At 43.7% G+C, this 13,469-nt stretch overlaps 2 protein-coding genes across 2 annotated transcripts; both read right to left on the bottom strand.

Annotated features, from left to right (window-relative positions):
- Positions 1-412: 412 nt before the first annotated feature.
- Positions 413-2,285, bottom strand: adra2b (adrenoceptor alpha 2B). The gene has a single exon (XM_030060548.1). It carries the CDS (start codon positions 2,283-2,285, stop codon positions 708-710), a length of 1,578 nt encoding a protein of 525 aa, XP_029916408.1. The 3' UTR covers positions 413-707.
- Positions 2,286-8,987: 6,702 nt separating this feature from the next.
- Positions 8,988-12,044, bottom strand: dusp2 (dual specificity phosphatase 2). Its single transcript, XM_030061201.1, has 4 exons — positions 11,408-12,044; positions 10,692-10,813; positions 10,273-10,492; positions 8,988-9,624 (listed from the first exon to the last, which is right to left on the bottom strand). The coding sequence occupies exons 1-4, from the start codon at positions 11,802-11,804 to the stop codon at positions 9,407-9,409; spliced, it is 957 nt and encodes a 318-aa protein (XP_029917061.1). The 5' UTR covers positions 11,805-12,044; the 3' UTR covers positions 8,988-9,406.
- Positions 12,045-13,469: the final 1,425 nt, after the last annotated feature.

Genomic DNA, 13,469 nt, shown 5'->3' with positions numbered 1-13,469 from the left:
TGCTCTGTACTTATAAATAAGGTGCCTAAGGCTCACAGGTATTTGAGACCACTTTTCTTTTTTAGTTACTTATTTTTTATGTTCCCAGTGGTGCTGGAGTCCTTAAAGACTGTGAAAATCTCTGCAGGTAGGGCTTTCTTTCACTCTCCAGTATCTAAATTGTCAGGATTTTCTGGTTCCTCCTTATACAGTTTACCTGCTTTTACATGCATACATATCTTCTATAATGTTGTGCATTCTTTTATTTGCTAACAATCTTTCTAAAACCCAGCATATGGTAGACAGGACATCCAATAAACTGAAGCACCTCCCCCCATTCTGTCTTGCCATTATCTATCATCCACTATGACCTGGAAATAAACCATTGCATTATCACTAATACCAGTGTGTAGCAAGAGTTGAATGTGCAAGCACTACCTCTGTCCCATGTCCATTTTCACCCTGCAACCTGTATAGAGTGATGTGTGTATCAACAGCAAGTTGGTGTTTCTCTGTCCAAGTTGCCTAGTGTGCGCTCACTGCAGCTGTCAAAAAGTGCCCTCTCAGTTGTGAATTTTATGCTGAAATTTCCACATATTAACACATTTTGAAACAACAGCCCTTTGTGATGTTCTTTGCAAAAACTTGAGAGGAAGTGAAGTCTTTTTTTTTTCCTGTGCCTCAAAGACTGCAGGTTTCATGTCCATGTAATACACAGAGGATCCTCCCTAAAAGAAAGTCCCCTTAGTACCCCTGCACAGAATCTTTTTGAAGGCCTTTCGAAAGTCTTTGTTGAAGATGGTGTAAATAACCGGGTTGAGTGAGGAGTTGCAATAGCCGATCCAGAAGAAAAATTTGAAGAGTGGCTCAGGGATGGTGCAGGTCTCGGGGCACACTGCCTGTAGGGAGTAGGAGAAGAAGAACGGGAACCAGCAAACCACAAAAACACCTATCACCACCGCCAGGACAAAGGTGAAGCGTTTCTCCCGGTTGACCATGGCTTTACGCCTCGCTGCTCCAGGGTTGTTGTCGACTTTTGACTTTCTCCCTGGCACCAGCCGAGCCCCCTTGGAAGTGGCTATCATGTCCCGGTAGCGCTGGATCGAGGCAGGGGAGTGGACACCTCCACCCCCGGGTGAACCTGCCATGCTGGCACTACCCCTGCCCCCTCCTTGGCTATGCTCCATGTCACTTTCCGTGCTTGAGCTGTCACCATTATTATTGTCAGCTTTTTTATCTGCCTGGCGCTTGTTCTTCTTCCCCTCCTCTTTGGTCTTGGCAGGGGCAGACGGAGGCACATTAGAGGTGGGTGAGGGGCCATGAGGGGAGGTGGGAGGGGTGCCTGTGGCTGGGGTTGGAGCAGGAGAAGTGGACGGAGGCTGCAGGAGATTATTGGTGGGATTCTGAGAGGACGGAGACCGTTTTGGAGTAGGAGAAGGAGTGACTGCCAGGGTGGGGGGTCTGCTGTTGGATGTTTTATTTGATGAAGGGGGTGTGCTTTCTTCATCAGTTCCATTGGCTTGTACATGTCGTGCTGCCTGTCCTGGGGTGGCACAACCTACCCCATCTTTCCTTGGCTCTCCTGGTGGGCACCTTGTCCTCTGTTTGGCAATTTGGTAGATTCTTACGTAGACCAGGATCATGATTAGGCATGGAGCAAAGAAGGAGCCGATGGTGGAGTACAGGATATACCAGCGTTCATCATTGAGCTGGCACTGGGGTCCTCTTTCAGTCCCGTCGGCCCCTCCCTCACTTTTATTCAGGGACAGCAGCGGAGGGAAGGAGATGATGGCAGAAATTAGCCACACCACAACAATAGCAGCTTTGATGCGTCTGGGTGTCCGCTGACGTCCATAGGTGACACGGGAGATGGACAAGTAGCGGTCCAGTGAGATGGCGCACAGGTGAACAATGGAGGAGGTGCAGAACAAAACATCCAGTGCCAGGTAAATCTCACACCACAGAGATTTGAAGTACCAGTAGCCAAGCAGTTCATTGGCCAGTGAAAAGGGGATGATAAGCGTGGCCACTAAGATGTCCGCAGCAGCCAGTGACACCAAGAACAAATTCTGCGGACCTCGAAGTGACCGGCTGGTCAGCACTGCGATGATGACCATGATGTTTCCCACAATAGTGAAGACGACCATCAGGGTTATGGCGGTAGCGAAGGCCGCCGTGGCCTCAGGGGAGTACGGGGCGGCGAGTTTCACCATGCTCTGGTTGCAGGGGACCGAAGCTGCGTTGGTCAAACTACTATTCCAGCCGCTCAGCTCCATGGAGCAACCAAAGTCCTTAACCGAGGCCATGGCCTTGAGCAGTCTTTATTAAAAATACAAACAATTAAAATAATAATAATTCAAAAAGAAAAAAAAAACTATGCTCACTGAATGAGTTGTTTGAGAATTTTTTCACCGTTTGGGTTAAACCTTAAAATTCTTGCCGACTTCACTGTAAAAAAAAATAAATAAATAAAAAAAATAGACTTCAATAACAGTTAGTCTATTTGTTTAGAATATTTACGTAATATTTAATCACAATAAATTGTTGTTTGTGTAATATTTACCTCGATTGGTTAAGTTTGGTTTCTGTTTTGATATTGCCAAACGTTAACTCCCTTGCATCCTCCACGGCAGGTCCTCCAAGTCCATTTTAAGCATAGAAAATAGTCCTGGGCAATGCGTCAAGACACGGATCGGTGCTTTTCAATTAAAAAGCCTTGCCACTTTGTAGAACAGATTTTTTCCCCCAACACAATTAATTTTTCTGTCATGCGGAGCTTTGCCCACCCGTCTTGGCAGATTTATAATAAAGTCCAAACAGTTAAAACTTCTCCGGCGCACAAAGCGCAAACATAATTATTTCTCCGTGGTTGAATTACTTGGAAGTCTTGAAGGTGGAACGGTCAGGGTGACAGCGCAATCAGACAAATCGAAAAAAAAAGTCAAAATTGGTTTTCGATCCGTCTAATTCAAAGCGGTAGATATAAATGAGGTGGAGGCAACTAATCATGCGCGCTTCCCGTGCGCTTTGCTTTGGAGACGTGCGGATGCATGGCAAGCTCAAGGTAAGCACAGCAATAATGGTTTAGATAAAGTCAAAAGTATGTAGACGTGGTAATGCTATAGATACAGCGACACACCTAAAGAAAAAATATACCTGTTTCGACTTCGAGCTCATAAGAGCTTAGGAAACGTTTTAGCGTAACTGGTATCAGCGCTCCTTGTTTGACGGGCAGTCAGTCGAACAGGAGAAAAACTTAAAAGTGAAGCTTATCAGCCAGATTCTGAGGCCAGATTTGTTTTGTTGTGAGATGATCCCCGCAGAGCAGCTTTACAGTGTGCGTCCCAGGAGTTATTTCTCGGCCCCTGTCAGTATTTTGTAGTGCGCTTTGGTGGTGCGGCTGCTTCCTCCCAAGTTCACCGAGATGCCATGATCCCACCGCTCCTTTGGCGCACATCAGATGCCCTTTCACTGAGCAGCAGCATCTTCTCTACTTGTGAACAGGACCTTACGACAAAATCTAATAACTGGAGTGCCTCTCATCTCCCCCTTGCGCTTCTCTTTAGACACAGTGATGTCAGTGTGGATCCTTTTTCTATCCCCCTTTGCTTCACTCCTCTCCTCTCTCTCTTTAAATGCCTCCTCCTCCTCCTCCTCCTCCTCCTCCTCCTCCTCCTCCTCTCTCTCTCTCTCTCTCTCTCTCTCTCTCTCTCTCTCTCTCTCGCTCTCTCTCTCTCTCTCTCTCTCTCTCACACACACACTCACACACACACACACACACACACTCACACACACATACACACATATTCTATACCCAAGGTACTCAACCAATGCTGTTACAGTAGCAATGGCTTGTTGCTTTAGTGAGTTAACTCCACAGGACATTGAAGTCTTCAGCAGAGGGGAAAGGTCATTTGGTTTACAACAGATGTTGGGACTGCTCTGTTGAAGAGACCCAGGCAGGCTTTTAGGCTACATAATGCAGAAATATATCGCCATTGTAACCATCATCACCATCATAATTATCATCATCATTACAGCTGTAATCATAATTTCATTTCAGTCTGTTAAATATGTGGCGTATTGCATTACCTGGCCCACAGGTGCTGATCTTTCTCCAAACTGTGTAACCTTTGGATCTTTAATGTTTGCCATGCTTTGTCTGTTCTCTCCCCATGTAACCTTCAGAAACTCCATGACTGTGCAGTCCAAGACATTTTTACCCTTTATTCGTTTGGGGCCACTAAGCATCACCACTGGAGCACTTGCTCAAGGACACCGTGACAATAGTTGTTGAGGGAGGGGAGAGTGGCTCTAATTCAGTTTTTCTCACTTACATTTTACCTAGCTGGGTCACAAGCCTGCTTCTCTAACCTCTAGGCTGATGAAAACTGCTGACATTTGAGGTGGCACTGGTTGAAGATGAAAAAATTGCATTCACACACTTAAAACGTTGGAAAGGAAAGATTCCCTGTTTATGTGCTGTAGGGTAAATTGTTTCATTACAGACATCCTGTCCTTACAGGACAGGATGGCAAACCATTTTTCAAATCAAAATTACAGATTGGATGCTAGTCAGACTAAAGTTGCAGTTTGAAAATATCATTCTGGGCTCTGCCAACTTCCAATGAGCATTTGTCATTGTTTTTGACACTTTATACATTAAAATATTATTTGATTCATTGAAAAAAATAATTGGCAGATTAGTTCAAAATGGAAAATTATCATCATTTGTGGAAAATGCATTCACATCAGCACTTTGGCCTCCTTCCAAATCCCTCCTCATTATATACCACGCTATGCTTCCTCCGCCGAGGACCACAGAAATCCATGGCTTCCCCCGTGACTTTTTCCTGTACCTGAGATCAAGTGGCTGATGTTCATTACAAGGCAAGCCACGTCATACAGGCTGTTGTATCAAGGCATAAATTAAACAGTGTGCCCTGTGATGTTTGGAAGTAGGTAGGTGGCCTCTCTCATAAGGGCTCCCAATTACACAAACATACACACACACACATGCACACATACAACTGCCTACACACACAAACACATTCTTATGAATGGCTGTGTGGGTAGGAGGCCCTGTTTGCTTGTTTTTGTAGTGCTTCCCCCACATAGTGCTGGTTTAATGAGAGAAGCCCAGCCAGCCACCCATGGAATTACAATTCTGTGCGGCGAGCTGTGATTGTGTGACCTCAAGCAGCAGCCAATAATGGCTGTACATTTTCGTTCCACGCCACACTTTCTAAATATAAAGGGAAAGAGAATAAAGCTTTTAGTGGGAGAGTGCACTCCAATCAAGTGTCTCTGTTTTCGTGAGGAAACTGTGGTTAGTAACACTGAAAATGGATTCTGGGGGAGAGGGGCGTGCCACTGATGCCAAGGTTATACAGACTGAGCACACATCGTTCAGTTTGCAGCACAGCACTTCAAAAGCGCTTGTTGTGTAAGAGCACGCAGATGCGCACACATGCACACTCGCAGGCACATACATGCAGACCTATTTGAGAAGAAATTTTACAGTTATTCACACTTTGTATCAGTAAGTTTAGTTTCAGCATTTGAATGTGAGACTGACGATGTTTGCGGCTTATGTGGTTAAGGAGGAGTGTTCACTCTTTGGGAGTGTCGTGTCCCGTTTACAACTCCCATCTTATTCAAAACTGAAGCTTTCTGTACAGTGGGATTTTATGTGAGGGAAATTGTCTGAGGAGAATGTATCTTAAAAAGTACATATTCAAAGTGAGTGCCAGATAACTACAGCAGTCGGGGAGGAGGGGGGTCTGATGTGTGCGTTATGGCTCAGATCCAAATCAATTATCGCACATTTACCTGCCTTGTGGGTAATTTTGATTTAAACCTTCTTGATCCACTGATTTGATTCTACTTCCTGTAGAATTAACCTCCCCCTCCCCTTCCCGCTCTCTCTCTCTCTCCTTCTCTCTCTCTCTCTCTCTCTCTCTCTCTCTCTGTCTCCTTCTCTCTCTTTCACTTGCTGTGTTTATATATAAACACCAAACAATTACAGGAAGATCTCCCAAATGGTCATATAGTAATTTTCTTGACTGCTTTTGTAATAATAACTAGTACTCCCTTAGTGTGTGGGGGTGCGATGGATGGGGGGATGTGTGTATGACTGTGTGTTATATCACCACATTATAATTCTCTGGCTAACAGTTTCACACATATTCCTCATATTGCTCATTAGCAGACTGCCTCTTTGGGGATTTCTTGTTTGAGTGACACAATCTTTGGCTGTGAATAACAAACAGATCACCACATCCAACACAAGTGTGGTCCTTGTGCAAATCTATTCTCTCCCACTCTCCGCTGTTTGCCTCTCTCTCTCTCTCTCTCTCTCTCGTTCTCTCTCTTGCATACATGCACACACTCACAGGCGCACACCTCGCAAAGGTAGTCTGCTATCTGTTACTGCAGTCTAATTTAACGTGATTGATCCTGACACTCGTTTAATCTGGACACAGAGTGTGAATAGCAGTCTGAGTCTCTTTTCATTAAGGTGCTGACGGCACCGGGGAGAGACGAAGGAAACGAAATAAGATGGTAGAGACATTCAAATGAAGAAGGGGTGGGACACTCTGCCTCCAGTAATAAACTACCAACCCGGTGGAATGACAGCAAAAGTCCTCTAAAGGGTTTCTAGATTTGGATAGTCACGTGGGTGGAAATAGCACTGACAGAAAGTGTGAGTGTCTGTGTGTGTGTGTGTGTGTGTGTGTGTGTGTGTGTGTGTGTGTGTGTGTGTATGTGTGTGTGTTGAGTATACGGTGTGTGCATGTGCATGTGGATGGCTCAGTAAAGAGCTTCTTGGGTCCAGCTGCGGGGCTGGATTAAGGCATGAAGGTGATGGGTGAATTTTTTTCCCCTCTGTGCAGGCCTGGTAGAAATCTTGGTGTCAAACTTGGCCTTGGTTAGAAGTCTGATAGCGTCATCTACTGGATATGTGTAAATGATCCTTTCCAAAAGTACCACTAGGGAGCACTGTCTCACCATAAAATGATACAGGCATTACCAGGAAATATCATGTGTCCCATGTTTGGTCACAGCTTTGTTTTGATATTGATAGATTCAGTGTAATGTGTAATACCCTGGGAAACTACCTGTGTATCCCAGTATGACTTCATGCACGGAATCAGGCCCGTGGCGTATAGTCTTACATCCCTCTATTCTCTTTCCTGCTTCGATTCTCTGAGCTTTCTGAAAAAAAAGAAGAAAAAAGGAGAAAAAAAGCAACTTAAAATAACCTGGTGGGAATTATCTGTTGTGAAAGCTTTATAAAATCCTGACCCTCAACAGCTGTGACAAATGGCTAAATTAATAGCTACTCTTGAGGGTAATATCCACTGTATGTATATGTGCATTAAACTATTCTGAATTGAATGCAGCTGACAAGCATTATTGCTCAACACTAACCTGAGTAAAGAAATATTGTAATTCTATGTTTTCCTTGGGTTAAGACAAGGGAAGGGAAATTTTCAAGATACATTTCTCTTCTTTTTTTTTTTTTTTTTGATATGGCTGAAGAGGGGGAAGCAGTGGCTCTGGTGTTGAATAATTAGGATCAGGAAAGAGGAAGAGGCACTTCTGAATGCGCTGAAAGTGAAAACTTTGCTGCCAGGTCTTCTGCATCAGTCTGCTGTATTTTCTGTGGGGCTTTCTGATTACCATAATTGTTTCCTGTCCAATTATTTACAGTATTTCACTGTTCATAAGAGAGCAATATATTCCTGGTATATGAAATGAGAAGTTTTGAGGTGCTTCTACATAATATTGAAAGTAATTTTAGTAATAATGTAAGAGCCAGAACGAGGAAAACATGAGGCAAGAAGTTATTATTCTTTACCTCATAGTCTTGTTCACTGTTTCCACTGTTGCATCAGGATTAGGAGGAAACATATAAATACTTATTAATGAACTTACTTGTAAACATGACCAATTTGTAAATATCCTGTTAAAAAACAAATCTACAAAGCTTTAACAAGGCTTGGCATGAAAGTCCGTTCTCTTGCAAAAGTATTCTCTTTGCTACATGAATCCTCTTGAGGGCTCGGGCTCAATTCCCTCTTGTGTTTGAAATTTATGTGAATGTTTGTCAAAGTCAAAAGGACATTAAACTGTAAAACCCAGTCTCTGCGGAAATTCCTCCAAAACACTCAGCAGTGCACAGCTGTAAGACCCTCCGATTCAGCAAAACAGTGCAATTGCTTGGAGTCTTTGGTTGATTTTAGTAGATTTCCCCTTTCAAAGAGGATTGAGTACAACAAGGTCAGGTGGTGAAACTAAGTATTTCAAATGTGCTTTGGGATAAGACGCAATCGCCCTGAGCAGCAGTGAGCCTGAGGTCACTGTACCCCCCTTTGAGAGCGAGTGTTATTGGGGGCAGTTTCTTCTGTGGTGTTAGAAGTGAAGATGTGGTGTATTTCTGATGTAAGGATATTAAAAAACAGAATAGACTCATTGTGTTTTCCAGCATGTTTAATTTGAGTTAAAAAAAAAAAAAAAAAAACAGCAAGGATCAACAAAACCTTTCTTGTTTATGAATAAAGTGCAGTAACAGTCAATAACAATGGTACAACTGTGACAACCAATGCTGAAATAGATTTAAAAAAATACTCTACGTTAAAAAAACCAAAACAAAACACTATTTACAAGATGAAAACACTTTAAAATCTAAGAAGAGTGTTTCTTCCACTCTCTGAGTGTATAGAATAATCTCTCTCAGGATTTGTAAAGATTAGACTACCACCGTCTCTAATTAGTGCATTTCTGTATCTTACATAAAAGAGTTTAGACTTATTCTGTATTGCCTAAGGTAACTAAAACAGTCTCATATGAAGACATGTCATTTCACAGTGATCATTACTCTGTCTTGTGGTGTCAAGGAATGACTTGTGCAGTATAAAAAACAAACAAACAAACAAAAGACAGCCCTTGCAAAAGATCAGGCACATAAACAAAATAAGACACACACATATAAAGACAAAACACACAGCAGACACTGGGCACAATTGCCCTATAATCATCATAATAATCCAGGAAATGGCTTTGTGCCTACTCCAACTTCCTGATTCACAATCACAGGTGTTCATACTGTGGTGGTTTCATTTGGGTTTATGTTCCCTGCTGTTGGTTTTAATGCCACAAACAACTTCTGAGTTTCTTCTGAAAATAAAAACTCAGATCCGACTGCCATGTGATAATAGCAGCTCGAGAAATTTGTCTCTGGATGTATGAGGTTTGTGGCAAGTATACACTTTCTGAAACTGGACAATTTCAGCAGCAGTACAATCTGCACATTTGTCCTAATAATGCAATTATTAGGCCTACAATCCCAGCAGACAGCAGAACAAGAAATAAAATGGTACAGTCATGAGGGTTTTCTTCCTCCTTATGTCTCTCTGAGCCTTCATCCCTGACAGAGAACGTCTGTTTCAAACTGCAGCAGCTGTCCCATGAAGGCCAGGTTGGGGGAGATAACCTGACGCCGCTGCTTCACAAAGTCAAAGGCCTCCTCCAGTTTGACGTGTTGAGTGTGCATGAGGTAGGCCAGGCAGATGGTGGCAGAGCGGGAGATACCTGCCTGGCAATGCACCAGCACCCGCCCACCGCGCTCCTTCACTGAGTCTATAGGCGACGAGAAAAGAGACAGAAAGGCAAGAGGAAATGAGATTGACATTTTAAGCTGCGTTTCACATTGATGGTGATTGCTTTTCTTTAAACGACATCCGTAATAAAGAGTTATCAGCGTAGAATGAAGGTAAAGTGCCCTTTAACAGTTTGATTTAAGTAAGTTCACCCCAAAATGAAATGAAGTCGTTATCTACCCACTGCCGTGTCAGTCAAAACTTTATTTAAGTTCAAAGGAGCAGCACCTCCCTCTCAGCAGTTCCCTCACACACATGTGGCCCACATTTTACAAAATGTCCAGCAAACTTCTCCAAGCAGCTTGAGCAACATAAACCAAGTGTTTTGAAGCCATTACTATACTTTTGGATCCCTGAGTGTTTACACACACACACACACACACACACACACACACACACACACACACACACACACACACACACACACACACACACACAGCTCTTAAATTAGGTTGAATCACCTGAGAAATTTGATAGACAATTTATGCTTTTTTGGAGCTGTTAAAACACAGTCCTGTTCAATTCAACAGTGGGAGGAGACTTGAGTTTTCATTTTGTAGTGAACTTATCCTTTAAAATTATAGTACACACAGTCAAGGGGTTGTGGAAGGTCAGGGGAAGGACTCACCGATGAAGGCGATGGCCTCGGAGAAGCAGGCTCTGATATCAGCAGCCAAACTGTCCTCCACAGTGAGCCGGAGGTAAAGCAGCTCCTCTTCGTAAAGGTTGGGGCAGGAGGAGGACACGTTGAGCACAGCTGTGATGCCCGCCGCTGCGAGGGTTTCTCTGCGGGATGAGTGGACGGCACTGCCCAAAAACAGAAAGGGCAGCAACTCCACAGGACCCTCCTGTGAATCAGACAAGTCAAACAGAATTCATTATTTATGACACAACAGCCAAAAATAGTCTACACAACCACATTTATCATCAAATGTAAGTCTGCTTAATTCTCAGTATTGACATTTTTGGTTAATTTCAAATTGTAATATTTGTTCTATAATGTATCATCTCTGTATGACAGTGCTGTATAAACCTGATTGAACTTACCTGATCGTATGCTGGTGTACTTCGGCCAGTCACTGTGGGCTCTGGATCCACTACAGAGAGGTTATTTCCAGGAGACTTGTAGCAAAGCTCTGGATAGGCCTCTGAGAATGCTTCAAATCCACCTGGGAAAATATCATGTAATGTGATTAGGGTCAAAGCTTCACTAGAGCCCAAACAAATGGATTTAAAATATGAGGAACAAGCTCACATAGAATGATTTTTCAGTATTAGTTCACAGCTGAACAGTCAACATTAGTTTTTTGGTTTGACTGTGGAGGAAGGTTACTCAAACAACATGTTGCATTTTACGTCAGAAAGGCCAAACCATGGCCAACTGACAGCTGTTTTCCATTTTAGAGATTAAATTGTTCAGCTTTTAAAAAGCCCCCCCCCCCCCCCCCCCCCCCTCATAGACCCACTCTGTCTACAAGGCAGTGCTGTATCGTTTATTATTATTATTATTATTATTATTATTATTATTACAGAAAGAACGTATTGTTATTTATCCCCTTCAAATACAATCAAACTCCACTGGCCTTTTGGTATATAACACATCAAAAATACACAGCCAAATCTCCCTCAGTCAAATGATAATGATATAAGACTACAATGGGTAGACACGCGTGTTTATTTATAGCTGCAATTTTGTTGGAGTTCTAATTGCAATTCTTGGTGCGTAACAACAATAAAGGGGAAAATGTTTTCAGGCTTGTTACCTTGTAGAAAACAGATCTGCACCGAGTTTCCCTGGACCTCTGCCTGCAGGGCGGTGAGCAGCATGCTGGCCAGGCTCTCCGTCTTCAGCTCGGACACGGAGCGGCTGTTCTCGTCCACCACCACCACCGGCGAGAACTCTCCGCGTCGCAGCCGTCCCAGGAGGGCCTTGTCCGGCACCAGCCACTCCAAACACACCACCGAGCTCCTGGACCTCCGGCGGAGCATGGAGTTCCAGTTGACATTTCTAGAGTCGCACATGTGCGCCCAGGAAAAGGCGAGGAAGGGTCTGCAGTCAAGCACCACGCACCCACCAGAGGTGTACTGGTCCCGGGGAGTCCTGAGGATGTGGACCAACTCACTGCCAGATATGTCCAAAGGCTCGCTGATTGAAGTCATGGTTGGTAAATTGATTTCAAAAAGATTAAATAAGTAAACAAATATAAGTTGGCAATGTGTAGGCCTAATAAATAAATAAATAAGTCTCTTCTGTTACAGTAAAAACGCAGATGACTTTAGAAAGTACTACACTTTGGAAAAAATAATCTACTGTAATTGTTATTGTTCAGACTGTACTGTATGAATTCCTTGTTGGGTCGAATAAAAGATCTGCTTTAAACTGGAGTTTCACTTGTTTCATTGATAACAGCTGGAGAAGGGGCGGAGTCACCGCAGTCCCACCTTGGTTTCCACAAAAGGAAAAACGTCACAGGCGGAACGGCCATATATGGCTGTCCCGGGACTCCTAATATGGGTACTGACGCATACATTCTGATTTTCCTACTTCACACGTGGTTGTCAGGGGTTATTCCGTGTTTTTATGTTGAATGACGTTATACTGAGAGTCAAAAAACCTGCCTCTCCCTCGGTCTCTGCCTGTGAGGGCTTATTTACTACGCACTATTTGGGTTAGATTAAACGTGTGCTTCTCTGGGCCTGTGGGATGATGATGACGATGATGACAATGGCCTGTTTTTCTCGCTCATGCAGGTCACGTACAAAAATGAACAATTCCCTAGATGCTTCCCTGCAACAGTTGCCACCAGCATGTTTACGGGTGTTTGAAAAGGCTTTTGTTGTTAATGCACTGCTGGAAAATATAGTCTCTTGGGCTTTTTCTGTCACTGTACACATCGCAGGAAATGAAATCTCTGTCTGACATAAACCAGGGTCACACCACACTGGTTAAATGAGATACATAAATATATCGCCTGTTTCCGCTCACTTCACAAAGACCCAGCCCTGTGCCAATTATGGATTAGACGGTTTTACAAGGGCTCACACACACACACACACACACACACACACACACACACACACACACACATTTCATTGTGTATACGCAGCCCGAACACTGCCCCTCTGTTACACAAAAGGGGAACTTGGTTAGCTTTTATTTTTATATCATGTGCTCAAAGTGATTTGGCATCTTCGTCTCACAGTTTTCATTTCCTCAGAACCCACAGTCAATTCACTCTCCCTCCCTCCTTACGCACCTCTCCCACTCAAACCTCCAACTCCATTTCCCTTCTTTCTTCCCCCATCCCCTCCCTCAGCCGCTGTCAGTCCTTGAGCTGCGCTCCCACTTTGTCATGCTTTCTCCCTGCTGAGGCTGCACTTTCATACCACAGTGGTCTACACACAAAAACAGACACAGACACACACACACACATACATACACACTTGGGGGCTCAGTTCATCATAGCTGACAGTGGAGCAGCTGAGCATGCATTTACTGTAGCCTCAACCCATTCTTGGGTCTGCTCACATCCACACACACGCACAAACCCACATTCAGCTGGCGTAGTAGTGAGGTATTCAAACTGCTGGGAGTGGAAGGTTGTGACGTCAGTGTGTGTATTTGTGTTAGTGTGTGATAAAGTGTGCTTTTTTTCTTCTTTGTTTTCTTCTTCTTTTTTTTTTTTATTCACCACTATGTCAGCCAAACAGGAAACACCACCACACACACATCCTGTCACCATCCATCCAGTCCTCAGCCTCCACACACCCACCCACTTAAACCCCTGACAGCTCACCCCTCTTATGATTACAACCTTTGTCATT

This window comes from Myripristis murdjan, chromosome 9 (genome assembly GCF_902150065.1).
Source record: "Myripristis murdjan chromosome 9, fMyrMur1.1, whole genome shotgun sequence".
Lineage (NCBI taxonomy): Eukaryota > Metazoa > Chordata > Actinopteri > Holocentriformes > Holocentridae > Myripristis > Myripristis murdjan.
The sequence above is the reverse complement of the archived record's forward strand: the minus strand, read 5'-3'. Positions and strand labels throughout refer to the sequence as shown.

What these genes read in the sequence shown, in the direction of transcription:
- adra2b (XM_030060548.1), bottom strand. Translation starts at nt 2,285, where the DNA reads ATGGCCTCGGTTAAGGACTTTGGTTGCTCCATGGAGCTGAGCGGCTGG.
- dusp2 (XM_030061201.1), bottom strand. Translation starts at nt 11,804, where the DNA reads ATGACTTCAATCAGCGAGCCTTTGGACATATCTGGCAGTGAGTTGGTC. An exon ending in GTACACCAGCATACGATCAG is followed by an intron (nt 10,493 to 10,691) that starts GTAAGTTCAATC and finishes TCTGATTCACAG; the next exon opens with GAGGGTCCTGTGGAGTTGCT. An exon ending in CGAGGCCATCGCCTTCATCG is followed by an intron (nt 9,625 to 10,272) that starts GTGAGTCCTTCC and finishes CGTCGCCTATAG; the next exon opens with ACTCAGTGAAGGAGCGCGGT.